This window comes from Coregonus lavaretus, assembly GCF_964263955.1.
Source record: "Coregonus lavaretus genome assembly, chromosome: 4".
Taxonomy (NCBI): Eukaryota; Metazoa; Chordata; class Actinopteri; order Salmoniformes; family Salmonidae; genus Coregonus; species Coregonus lavaretus.
The window spans coordinates 67,822,786-67,836,076 of NC_139991.1; the positions used below are offsets into that span (position 1 = coordinate 67,822,786).

At 42.5% G+C, this 13,291-nt stretch overlaps 2 protein-coding genes across 2 annotated transcripts; both read right to left on the reverse strand.

Moving 5' to 3' along the window:
- Positions 1 to 1,789: 1,789 nt before the first annotated feature.
- Positions 1,790 to 3,511, reverse strand: LOC311127525 (palmitoyltransferase ZDHHC12-B-like; the record flags this gene model as incomplete). The annotated part of the gene is made up of 3 exons (XM_084159346.1): positions 1,790 to 2,096; positions 2,368 to 2,475; positions 3,501 to 3,511. The coding sequence occupies 3 exons, from the start codon at positions 3,509 to 3,511 to the stop codon at positions 1,790 to 1,792; spliced, it is 426 nt and encodes a 141-aa protein (XP_084015472.1).
- A 1,718-nt stretch (positions 3,512 to 5,229) lies between these two features.
- Positions 5,230 to 13,271, reverse strand: uap1l1 (UDP-N-acetylglucosamine pyrophosphorylase 1 like 1). The gene is made up of 9 exons (XM_084159527.1): positions 12,552 to 13,271; positions 10,810 to 11,014; positions 10,387 to 10,562; positions 9,728 to 9,900; positions 9,343 to 9,536; positions 8,884 to 9,024; positions 8,333 to 8,518; positions 6,974 to 7,031; positions 5,230 to 6,434 (listed from the first exon to the last, which is right to left on the reverse strand). Exons 1-9 carry the CDS (start codon positions 12,835 to 12,837, stop codon positions 6,345 to 6,347), a joined length of 1,509 nt encoding a protein of 502 aa, XP_084015653.1. The 5' UTR covers positions 12,838 to 13,271; the 3' UTR covers positions 5,230 to 6,344.
- Positions 13,272 to 13,291: the final 20 nt, after the last annotated feature.

Genomic DNA, 13,291 nt, shown 5'->3' on the forward strand with positions numbered 1-13,291 from the left:
TCAATTCCATTGAAATCCACTTACCTACTGAACTGGAATTTCTTGCAATCCTGGTTCCAAAGAGTTTGGTCACAAACTGAAGCGATGAGAGGAGTCCATAGTTCATTTGGACATCTGTTTCGTGTAAAGATCATAGAAATAGAATGAGTAGAATGGGCTTGGAAGTTCTTACCCTGACAATTTTACTGGTAACCCCATGGGTATGGCTGCCTAGTATTGTGATGCAATCATTTCCATGGTATTTTGGAGTGTTCTATCAACTGATGTTGGATTGCCATTGTAATGTAGAATGTTCATTCAAATCATGCTAACTGATGTGGCTCATGCAATAGATGCAGTAAAGGGGTCAATGGAACGCAGACCATTCCAATTACCAGATTGGCGCATGTTCCATAAATCTGAACTAACAAAGTGGATATTTGTCAAATCCTTCATGATTTATGTATTGTAAAAGGCCCACAATGTGGTTACTTAAGTCCGATGTGGATATATTTGGCTGTTTTCGCTGCATAACGTTTAGAAGTTGTCCCTTTTCAGGTTTAGAAGAAGTGACTGCTAAATGCTAACTCCCGTTTTGTATAAGCTGGTTAGCATACAAAAATCAATGGTGGTAGTCAGTCGTTTTTTAACTGTAATGCAGTTGATTGGTGTGGATGACAACGTGTGTTGGGGTACACATCCATACAAGATTTCTACCTCAATATAGTGTGAAATACACATAAACACTAGCCTAAATGTAGTGTTGGGATTTATTTTCTCATAATTGGATGGGATGACTAACTTAGAAGGAATGCATTAATGATAAGCATAGGTTTGTACTATACTGATATAAATTGTTTCACATAACAGGCTGTGATTCATGTAAGGAACGTTAGGGGGTAGGACAGATAAGACTTGTATTTCTTACAGATACGAACACTCTCTCTTTGTTGTCTGTGAAACCGTCCTTGAACGTAGGTACATAGAGTACAGATTGGAAGGGTGTCTTTTGGGTGCTGACTACAGGTTATTATGATAGCAACTTATGCCTGGGAACGGTGGAGCGCCAAGGGGTGGAGCGCCAAGGGGTTGGGACTAACCCGTGCGCCAACGGATTGGCTGAGTAAAGTCTAAACCACACTCAGTTTTTACTCTGATTGGCCAGCAGAGAGGTGGGAACTCTCTGTCAGAGTATTTGAAGAAGAACCTGTAACAATGGCTTAGTTCTCTGAGTGCCCTGCGTGGTATTTCAGTGGACCCGTATACGAACATCATATTTACCATTGAAGGTTTTGCATTAATTAAAATACTAGTATATCTTAGAAGTCGTGTTGACCTCTTTTGTCCCAAATACCAGATTTGAATTGACGCAAGTTAACAGTAGGCACATTTTGCTGGGGGCACATTTTGCTGGGGGCAATGAGGAGATTCGGGATCTTTCCCCTACGCGTTTCCATGGCAATTCCATTGTGTTGCTCGAGTTCAATAGACCTCTTTACCGCGTCTATGGAATGTATTTTTTGTAATGTCAGTTGAGTTGACTCAACAAATCAAAGCACAGATTGAAGGGTACGCCTACACTTCCTGCTTTTACTTCCTGGCATGGGTATACTCAAAATGACAGCCATTCCACCCATTATGCCATCATTGAATTAAATGGAGACTCCTTTTCTATTCATTCTATTTTTATGGTAAAGATACTTCTAGAAAGGAGGACGTAAACACAATTGGAGGAAAAACGGGAAAGGCCGATTCTAGGGAAGGAATTAAGGCCTTGAGTGGACGGTGAGTTAGTTTGCGCATTGACTCATCAGATGGGGTCGCTGCCCTCCCAGAAGTACACCTGCTCCCACACTACAGCGCCCAAGACGCAGAAGAAGCCCCAGAGGTTGCGCAGCGCACCGCGGTCAAACGGGTTCTCGACGGCGCCGCAGTGCTTGAGGTAGGAGATGCGGTGCCTTGACATGAACTCCCAGGTGGTGGTGTTGAGGGAGACCAGGTAGATGTGGGAGCCCAGGAGTAGGAGCACCGTCGGGGAGAGCATCGCCGCCCCCAGCAGCACGCCATTGCCACACAGCCACAGCTGCCAGGTGTGTGCCGCAGTGAAGCATGACCCGCTTCACAGAAAACAAGAACTGAGATTGGCCACGCTCCCAAACAACAGTGCATAATATGATAAATGGAAGCAAAAATCATTTGTATTATCAAGTTCTTTGACCCTGGTCGTGGTGACCCATAGTGTGCAGATGTTTTTGTTCCAGCCCAGCACAAAAGCATATTGGCTGGAAGAAAACGCTGCACTGCAAACCTTGTGTGTCACCACCATATATATATGGTCACCACAACGACGATATATGTAACGGGATCTGAAGACTCATCTCCAATTACCAGGCCATGTGGAGGCCCCACAGCAGCACTAGCAGCTGGACAGCCAGGTAGAGCACAAACCAGCGGTGGTTCCTCTCGCCCACGCAGTTCTCGATCAAGGGGCTGCTGCTGCTCAGGCGCAGAAATGGGAGAAGGTGTCACATAATGCTCTTACTGGTCATAAACTAGCCCACTGACCTGTACTCCTATCATATGCCAGTTATATGCCAGCAGCTTATCTTGCCATGACCACAATTTAGTGAGAATCTCTTATCAGAATGAAAGCAGATGGTGAGTGTCAGCCTCCTGAGAATATAGCATCACTCCTAATGTCACCTCAGGAATACATACACAGTAAATGAACAAAAATATAAACGCAACAATTTCAAATATTTTACTGAGTTACATTTCATATAAGGAAACCAATCAATTGAAATAAATGCATTAGGCTCTAATCTATGGATTTCACATTACTGGGCAGGGGTGCAGCCATGGGTGGCCCTGGGAGGGCATAGGCCCACCCACTTGGCAGCCAGGCCCGCCAATCAGAATGAGTTTTTCCCCACAAAAGGGCTTTATTACAGACAGAAATACTATTTTTAATTTTTTATTAGACTATTCCTTCAAATCGATGGGGAAATGTTAACGAATGGAAGTATATGCTAATTTACAGAATGTGGCTTTATGAGATTAGTACAACTATCCTACTCTTACCTTATAAAAAGGACCAATAAGGACCTTACTTCCAGTATTTATAAGGATGTTTCTGTCATAGAAAAAATGGTGCATAAGAAAATTAAGGATTTGCTTATTTTATCGGCTACCTAATTGGCTGATTTGTTGATCATGTTGGTGGCACTGTTATGGTATGCATTACATACAGTGTAATAATGTATATATTATATATCCCGTGAATTAAAGCAGTGTAATGCATACAGCCGTCAGAAAATGTATAGCAGTGCTTGACTTGGGCCGGAGCTGTCTGCAGCGCAATACCGGCACTTCTAATTTTTTGGGAATTGAGTACCAGCTCCTCTATAAAACAAAGTAGTCTATCGCTGGCCCAGATTCACACACTGAGGCAAAAAAGATTAATCAAAGCGGAATATAGGCGGTATCTACTTTTAAATATGATCAATCACTTAAAAATATACATATCAGCCATTATCGGAATGAACCTTCAGTGCGTGTCTGTGTGTGCCAGCAGTGCGTGTCTGTGTGTGCCAGTGCAAGTGGGCCGTTGCCAGAGGAGAGAGCACGACATTTTAGCAGCAGGTATAAAATAATGACAGACAACAGACTAACTAGATGAGCTGAAGCGCAGCTGGGTCATGCGACTTGTTCAGTCGGATAGTTGCTATTTCCGAGTAGCATATGAACGTAGCAACAAAAATGCAGTGTACTGGATGGAAACTGAATTAAGTTACCACTAGATGACAATATTGACTCATTTTCAACTGCATTATGATGATCAAAGGAGAGTGTCGTCACTAGTTACCACAGCCACAAAGTCATAAACACATTTATCTTAACCCTATCCTTAACTACGCTGCTAACCTAATGCCTAACCTTAAATTAAGACCAAAAAGCTTATTTTAGTTTTCATGAATCTTTACAATATAGCCAATTTGCCATTAAACCCCTACAACTTATCCAGAACGCTGCAGCCCGTCTGGTGTTCGACCTTCCCAAGTTCTCTCATGTCACCCCGCTCCTCCGCATCCACCTCTGGCCTGCTAGCTCCCCTACCTCTACAGAAGCACAGTTCCCGCTCAGCCCAGTCAAAGCTATTTTTTGCTCTGGCACCCCAATGGTGGAACAAGCTCCCCCACGACGCCAGGACAGCGGAGTCACTGACCACCTTCCGGAGACACTTGAAACCCTACCCGCTCCATGATCTCGCCATCACGGTTGACAACTCCGTTGTGTCCTCCTCCCAGAGTGCAAAGAACCTTGGCGTGACCCTGGACAACACCCTGTCGTTCTCCGCTAACATCAAAGCGGTGACCCGATCCTGCAGGTTCATGCTCTACAACATTCGCAGAGTACGACCCTACTTTACACAGGAAGCGGCACAGGTCCTAATCCAGGCACTTGTCATCTCCCGTCTGGATTACTGCAACTCGCTGTTGGCTGGGCTCCCTGCCTGTAACATTAAACCCCTACAACTCATCCAGAACGCTGCAGCCCGTCTTCCCAAGTTCTCTCACGTCACCCCGCTCCTCCGCACACTCCACTGGCTTCCAGTTGAAGCCCGCATCTGCTACAAGACCATGGTGCTTGCCTACGGAGCTGTGAGGGGAACGGCACCTCTGTACCTTCAGGCTCTGATCAGTCCCTACACCCAAACGAGGGCATTGCGTTCATCCACCTCTGGCCTGCTGGCCCCCCTACCTCTGCGGAAGCACAGTTGCCGCTCAGCCCAGTCAAAACTGTTCGCTGCTCTGGCACCCCAATGGTGGAACAAGCTCCCTCAAGACGCCAGGACAGCGGAGTCACTCACCACCTTCCGGAGACACTTGAAACTCCACCTCTTTAAGGAATACCTGGGATAGGATTTTTCATTTTTCATTTTTTTAGTCATTTAGCAGACGCTCTTATCCAGAGCGACTTACATGAGCAATTAGGGTTAAGTGCCTTGCTTAAGGGATAAAAGTAATCCTTCTACCCCCCCCCCCCCCCCCCCCCCAAAGAAAAAGTGGTTGTCCCACTGGCTATCATAAGGTGAATGCACCAATTTGTGGGTCGCTCTGGATAAGACCGTCTGCTAAATGATGTAAATGTAAATGTAAAATGTGGACTTTGTGGCTGTGGTAACTACTGACAACCAAAGAGGAGCGGTAAAGAAAAATGTATAAAATAAAATATGCATTTCAGTCAAAGGCTGGGGTATAGAAAAGCTTTATAATTTCCACAGTTGCTTTGACCATTAACATGACACATTATACAAACAGGGTAAAAAAGGTTGATTCATTTCCTCAAAGTGTATAAAAAAGTAAAAACAATCATATGTATTATATTAGTTCCTTGGTATTAAGTTATCATGATTACAGTACTTGAGTTTTGCTTTATGAAGAACTTTTAGACCATTTCACTTTTCCAAATGCATATTGAAATGTGTATCCCGTTTAAATTAAGTCCATTAAATTAACTAAAATGTGTATAATCAGAAGATAAACACAATGTGTCTTAAAGCGCTAGACTAATTTGATTCCTTTTAAGCAATAGATCATAGAAGAGTATGGGACTTAAACAACATTGTAAGGAGCACATTTGGATACAAAAATGTGGATACAAAAATGTCCTTGTAATTGCCATTGCATCTTTGTGCTCTGGTGCCGAATTCCAAACAGACCCTTTGTCCCTTTACCTCAGCACTTCATGAAAATATGAAAGGACCAGATAGTTATGAGTAGGGTTGTGGAATAACATGTAATCAGTTACGTTAGCAGAAAAAAATTATGTAATCAGATTACAGATACTTTAGAAAAACTAGATGATTACTTCGTGGATTACTTAAATTCAGAAAGGATTTTTGTGAGATAAAAAAATACATTATGACACCTTACAGTTTTTCTCAATTACATTCAATTAAGCATTGAAAAAAGGCACAAGTTAAAGTTTGTTCCACCTGAGCGAGTCTGACCACAAGTCAGAGACCACTATGACGGCAGACCAAATGCGTTTGATGGATGCTTTTTGTCTTCTTCTAATGGCTCTTTTAAGGGGAAAGTAATCCAAAAGTAACAAAGTAATCAGATTACAGTACTGATTTTGGATCATCCAAAAGTTACGTTACTGATTTACAATTTTGGACAGGTAACTAGTAACGGATTACATTTAGAAAGTAATCTATCCAACCCTGGTTATGAGAAACATGCCATTAGGGGCAACAAAGGGCTCCATTTTGAAATTCGGCCAAGGAATGAGCACCTCATATCAACAGGCCCAACTGCTCAAGAGGTAAGCCCATCTGATGGGAACAGTGTACTGTAGAGCTACTGGGCCTGGAGGAGTTCCTTTGCCCTGTCCTCATCCAGAAGGAAGGGGGTCGTCAGGGCCTTCTGTCCCAGCAGCTGCTCCAAACCCTGTGGGAGACAGACATGGAGAGAGCAGATATGGAGAGAGCAGCTTTAGTCTGCCATACTTGACAGAGCAGTTTAGACTGACTGGAGTCTGTGAGAGGGGACCATAATGCGATAGGTGTCCTTGTAATGATTTGCATGATCTATTCACACTAACTCCTCCCATACTTCGAGCGACATTTCCCTCATATAAGTGCATGTGCAGGGCATTTTTTTAAATTTGAGAGCCACGCACTTAGCTCAATTTTATTTGGTCCAAGTCTCCCATTGACATCAATGAAGGATTTATTTGAAAGTGTGCATTCAGAGTAAAAAATAAAAGATAACCACCACCCAAACAGAACACTTTCCTAATTTGCCATGAGTGCACATTAACAATATTAGAGTGGTGAAGTAACTGCTCAATCTAGTGTAACCTTACAGAGAAGCTCAACACTGGACCATGCAGGTGAAATTTTAATGGTCATATTGTTAGGAGACTCCAATAGCAGAAAATAAGGGCAGGAAGTGACATCACATAGGAACTGTTGTTGTGGCCTCACCTCTCCGAAGAAAGACACCAGCGGGGAGATCTCACAGACAGCTGGTGGGTCTTCATCCCTAACAAGAATGTGAAAAAGGAAATAGATCATTATCCCAATGGTTCAGGTGCTGGACAGAACAACATATTGGAAAAAATGAAGGATGCTTGCAATTTATAAACTCAGCAAAAAAAGAAACGTCCTCCCACTGTCAACTGCGTTTAGTTTCAGCAAACTTAACGTGTAAATAAACTCAGCAAAAAAAGAAACGTCCCTTTTTCAGGACCCTGTCTTTCAAAGATAATTAGTAAAAATCCAATTAACTTCACAGATCTTCATTGTAAAGGGTTTAAACACTGTTTCCCATGCTTGTACAATGAACCATAAACAATTAATGAACATGCACCTGTGGAATGGTCGTTAAGACACTTAACAGCTTACAGACGGTAGGCAATTAAGGTCACAGTTATGAAAACGTAGGACACTAAAGAGGCCTTTCTACTGACTCTGAAAAACACCAAAAGAAAGATGCCCAGGGTCACTGTTCATCTGCGTGAACGTGCCTTAGGCATGCTGCAAGGAGGCATGAGGACTGCAGATGTGGCCAGGGCAATAAATTGCAATGTCCGTACTGTGAGACGCCTAAGACAGTGCTACAGGGAGACAGGACGGACAGCTGATCATCCTCGCAGTGGCAGACCACGTGTAACAACACCTGCACAGGATCGGTACATCCAAACATCACACCTGCGGGACAGGTACAGGATGACAACAACAACTGCCCGAGTTACACCAGGAACGCACAATCCCTCCATCAGTGCTCAGACTGTCCGCAATAGGCTGAGAGAGGCTGGACTGAGGGCTTGTAGGCCTGTTGTTAGGCAGGTCCTCACCAGACATCACCGTCAACAACGTCACCTATGGGCACAAACCCACCATCGCTGGACCAGACAGGACTGGCAAAAAGTGCTGGCATCTTTGGCATCTTTCTTTTGTTGTTTTTCAGAGTCAGTAGAAAGGCCTCTTTAGTGTCATATGTTTTCATAACTGTGACCTTAATTGCCTACCGTCTGTAAGCTATTAGTGTCTTAACGACCGTTCCACAGGTGCATGTTCATTAATTGTTTATGGTTCATTGAACAAGTATGGGAAATAGTGTTTAAACCCTTTACAATGAAGATCTATGAAGTTATTTGGATTTTTACGAATTATCTTTGAAAGACAGGGTCCTGAAAAAGGGATGTTTCTTTTTTTGCTGAGTTTATAAACCCAACTGTGATTTATTGGTGAGATAAGCGCACACGTGTACACGCACACACACACACCCTCCAATCCCCATTGAGATCCCTATATGTTATGTAGAGTAAGGCTCGCTCCCACCTGGGTCTAGGAGTTAGGGCCTTCCCTTGGGCATCCAGGAAGCTGGCTCCTGCAGCCATCGCCCAGCGGTAGTGCTGTGCCAGTAAGGATCGTCTGGCTGTGGTAGGAGTGTCCAGAGGTGCCCCATCAGCATTTTTCAATGGTGAGAATTCTTCCTCTCTCAGAACCTCAAATGCCACAAATTTCCTGCCGATGTCAGGAGGAAAATGTCTCATTTTGGTGTTTTGTGTGATTGTTTTAAAATAAGCAGTCATTTTATGATTATTATGTAACGTTAGTAAAATTGTCTAGAATTGGGCGGCAGGTAGCTTAGTGGTTAAGAGCGTTGTGCCAGTAACCGAAAGGTTGCTGGTTCTAATCCCCGAGCCGACTAGGTGAAAAAGCTGTCGATGTGCCCTTGAGCAAGGCACTTAACCCTAATTGCTCCTGTAAGTCGCTCTGGATAAGAGCGTCTGCTAAATGACTCAAATGTAAATGTAGAATATCAGTAAAATATCGGAAACTGTAGGAAAATTGTGTACTGCAAATCAGTCACAAAATTAGAATTTCACCTTGAAAACTGAAAGACATCAAAAACAAACTTCTCCATTTTGATCCCATTGGGCTTGGTGGGTTTCACCAGGTTTCCTTCTCTGTCCACAAAAGGGACTTTCTTAAGTGCCACGTGCTGCTTCAGCTGGCCCTGAAACTTCCTGAGGAGATAGGCGGATGAATGGAAAACATTATCAACTTGTGATTAACAGTTTGTTTGGCCCAGACAGTCGTATCAGCAATGCAATATAACAAGACAGTGACAGTGTGCAAAATTGTGCAGGAGTGGGGTCCATGTAATTAAAACTCATTCCATTCCAGTAATTAATGTTCATTTAATTTAATGTATTCATTTAATTTATTGAACCAATGCAATGCCCCATTACTTTCAGCAAGAATTTTGTTCATTTTTCTTCTTATTATTATTCTAACTGAAGTGTTGTGCACATGACATGTTTGCATCTCTTCATCTCACTCACTGTGCCACTTCGTTGAGGAAGGTCCGTGTGAAGAAGTGGTTGCAGATGTTTCCTGCGCTGTACACCAGCTCTCCTCCTGGGTCTCGCTGCTCGGCCGTCTCTGGGCGGAGCTCGCTGTACTCCACCACCTGGTACACTCCCTTTACCTTGCAGACTACGCCCACTGGCTCTGCTGGGTACGTCTTCTCAACCACCTGGAAATAGTCATGTCAACTGTCATAACATTTGAAATCTTAAGAACGTAGAACCAAACGTGCATATAAATAACATGCATATAACCAAGTTATAACAAGTACATAACCTAATAACTGAGTCCCACAAGTATGGATCAGGAAAACATGCCTGCATGATTACACTGTGGTTGTGATGATTGCCTTTCGTTTACCTTGGCACCGCAGTCTGCTCCTTTACTCACGCAGAAACCAATGAAGATGGGGTCGGCCATTTTGACCAGGATGTTGTCAACACAGTAGATGTGGAGGTACTCCACACCCCTCTTCTCCATGTCCTCAAGGACCTTGTTATCCACCAGAGCTCGGTACAGGCCACCGTTTCCATCTGAAGGTTAGCGAGATGGAAAATAGAGAAATGGATTCATATGCACTGCCCCTATCAACTAAATTGCATTAAAGATGCAATATGCAGAAATTGCTCTGCCATTTCCTGGTTGTTAAAATTCTAATAGTTAGCCAAATTTCAGTTGATGTGACAAAACAAGCAGTCATTGTGTAGAGAATCATTGTACCATCTAAACATCTGTGAAATATGTTTTCCATAACCAAAAATATTGTATTTTCAGCTGTTTGAAACCGGTGTACAAAACCGAAAGTAAAAGACGCAAATCGGAAATTTAAGAACGGGAAGCATAGAAATAGCGCACATAGAAATGAACTACTGCTTCTTAGACTTGCTTTCAATGAGTGACAGATCTATAACTCAGATTTCTATATGAATTTGGTCGGGTCGCCCCAAAAGTTACACATTCCTGCTTTAACAAAAACTTCACTTTAATCTGCCAACCCACTCTGCCAGCCATTTTCTTACCTGGGGCCATAGCTATCTTCCCTTTGTCCTGTAGGATGACCTTTCCATCAAAGGTCACAGCAGGGATCATCCTTTGCTCGAACATGACCACGTCAGACGGATCCAGACCAAAGTACTTATTCTCCTGGAAGAACTTCTTGGTGGGATCCAGGGTAAACTCACTGGTCATGATGTACCTGATGATGGCAGAACAGTAGCACAGAGAGGAAAACCAATGTCAGAGAGAAGGAACGGTCAGTCAAATTGAGAACTTTGGAGTTTGCAAATATAGTAGTGTGTGATCTGCAGTTTAAGAGCACTGTTTTTTTATTTTGTTTTGCTCATGTGTTTGGAAATGCATCTGATTCTGCACATATTGCATTGAATTGACATTTTGCCAGCTCATAAAATGAGAGCAGTCAATTGACCGCCATGAGATCTTACCATGCTACTGTGCACTTTGATCCATGCTTTGCATTCGCCAGCTCCTGTATTTTGCGGATGCGCTCTGCCTGGATTTGATACAGAGTTTTGCTGCTCGGGAGACCCACATTGTACATCCCTTTGGGGTATGGAACCCCAAGACGGGTCCCCTGGCCACCAGCCAACAGCAGCACAGCCACTCTGTTCTGGGAGATTTGCAAAAACCCTGTAAAGGGGAATACCAGAGGGGAAAAAACGATCATTACAGGACCATGACAGAGCACAGACAAACCAAAGAAACAAGTGTGACACTGACATTAACCAATCACCAAACAGGTGTTAGTATCAATATTTGCATTTGCTGTGGTTTTATAGAGTAATGTAGCTGCTATTTTGGTGACCTACAGTGGCCTGACAGTCCTAATTTACCATTATAACAAAAAATACAATTTTGGGAATCCCTGACCTATGCTTGATCAAAATGTAAGTGAAGTGTAATTGCCATACATTCAAATTACAGTGGGACCCAGGCACATGCACAGACAGAGGTCTAAGGGTACCTGAGCACCTGCCCTTTTGCCCTCCTATGAGAGTTTTTTGTATTATTAAATGTTTTCATTATTTTCTCTCTTGTTATTTAAATGATTTACCCATCAAACTAGCTAGCTAGATAACTAGTTGATTTACATAATCTACATTCGCTATGATCAGTATGAAAAATGTATGCACTCACTAACTGTAAGTCGCTCTGGATAAGAGCGTCTGCTAAATGACTAAAATGTAAATGTAGATCAGATGATAGCCTACACATCTTTGTAGCCTCGTACGAAGATCCTGATCTCGTGTAAGCTCGCGAGAACACTTGCTTACAGTGGGATGTGGGATTTAGCAGAAAATAAAGGCCTTTGCTAAAAAAATGTGTATCTATATATATATATATATATATATATATATATATATATATATATATGTTACAATTTGGTTACAGGAGCATTAGCTACTTCTCAAATTCTCTAGTAGGCCGTCATTGTAAATAAGAATTTGTTCTCAACTGACTTGCCTAGTTAAATAAAAGTTAAATAAAATAAAATACAAAATAAAAGTTTGACGCAAGTCACGCGACAATTCCAAGTGAAGCAAAGTTTTAATTATTTGAAGGGGCAATTTGCAGTTACTACATACAATTTTTGATTTATAATTAACGTTACCCATTGATTCTTGAATAATATAATTTATAAATGCCTCATAAGATTAGTTCAACTGTGGTACCCCATCAGAGCCCCAAAAATATACACTTGTTTTACTAATTTTACATTTTAGTCATTTAGCAGACGCTCTTATCCAGAGCGAATTACAGGAGGAATTAGGATGAAGTGCCATGCTCAAGGGCACATCAACAGATTTGTCACCTAATCGGCTCGGGGACTCGAACCAGCAACCTTTCGGTTACTGGCCCAACGCTCTTTAAACGCTTGGCTAACTATTCCAATGTTTCTACACATTGTTAAAAAAATAATATAAAAAACACCGTATAGCCTCAAAACATGCTTACAACTATAATTTTAATATCGTGGATGGTCAGTCCTTGCATCCCATATCGCTGTCTATGAATTTAAGAGAGGTTACATTTTCTCCAGCACCATCCCGAGGCGGGGACTACTTTGTTACTGTTAAATTGCTGATTTCCCTTTAAAGTAGCTAGTTGAGTGTTTACTTTTCTCATATCGAGAATACAGTACCCTATTGAGAATACAGTAGCCTACCTTCATTTTCCCAGCCAGTTAAAGCGGTTTGATCACTCTTCCGAATGCTCCCGATGAATTCTGAAGATACTGGCTCAATTTCCTGGTCAGCGGCTGTTGCGGAATGACCAGCTTTAGCAGACTCCGCGGCCAGTTCACAGTGCTCGCGCAATTCATGCAAGTCCAACTGAGACAACTCGACCAGAAATGTGCTTTTGTCATCCCCAGAAAGTTCGGGCCAAAATTGCAGAATATGAGACTGTCCTGCATGTTCTAAAGAAGACTTTACTTCCTCAAATGAAAGCATTTCCCCGACCTAACAATCACAAGAAAGCAAGTTCAATTATACCATGTTACAAAGCAGTGGTAAAGGTTAGTTTGACTTGGTCTATCTTCAGTTTGTTACTCCCTTCGTCATGAACTCGTGACTTGTGCAGGACTCAGGAGGAAAGAGCAAAATACACAAAGCCTGTCTTGTGATGAAATTTGAGTTGCTGGCTGTGTGGCTGGGCAAAGCAAAACCACACATCTGCTCATTCCTCAAAATATGAAGAAAAACGTTAGTTTGGGATGCGGTTTTCTTTCAGTGGTTGGCTTGCCATATTACAAACATTGTACAAAGGCTACAGTATCCAACTGCAGCCCCGGAGAAGGATAAACACTACTTCGAGTGGAAATCATGTGATTGCTCCAAGGAAAGAAGGAAGGATGCATTTTTTAAGTATTCGATTTCAACACGGCGAAATCGTTCTGTTGTGGGA

What these genes read in the sequence shown, in the direction of transcription:
- uap1l1 (XM_084159527.1), bottom strand. Translation starts at nt 12,837, where the DNA reads ATGCTTTCATTTGAGGAAGTAAAGTCTTCTTTAGAACATGCAGGACAG. An exon ending in AACTGGCTGGGAAAATGAAG is followed by an intron (nt 11,015 to 12,551) that starts GTAGGCTACTGT and finishes TCCCCTTTACAG; the next exon opens with GGTTTTTGCAAATCTCCCAG. An exon ending in TTCCTCAACGAAGTGGCACA is followed by an intron (nt 9,025 to 9,342) that starts GTGAGTGAGATG and finishes CTATCTCCTCAG; the next exon opens with GAAGTTTCAGGGCCAGCTGA.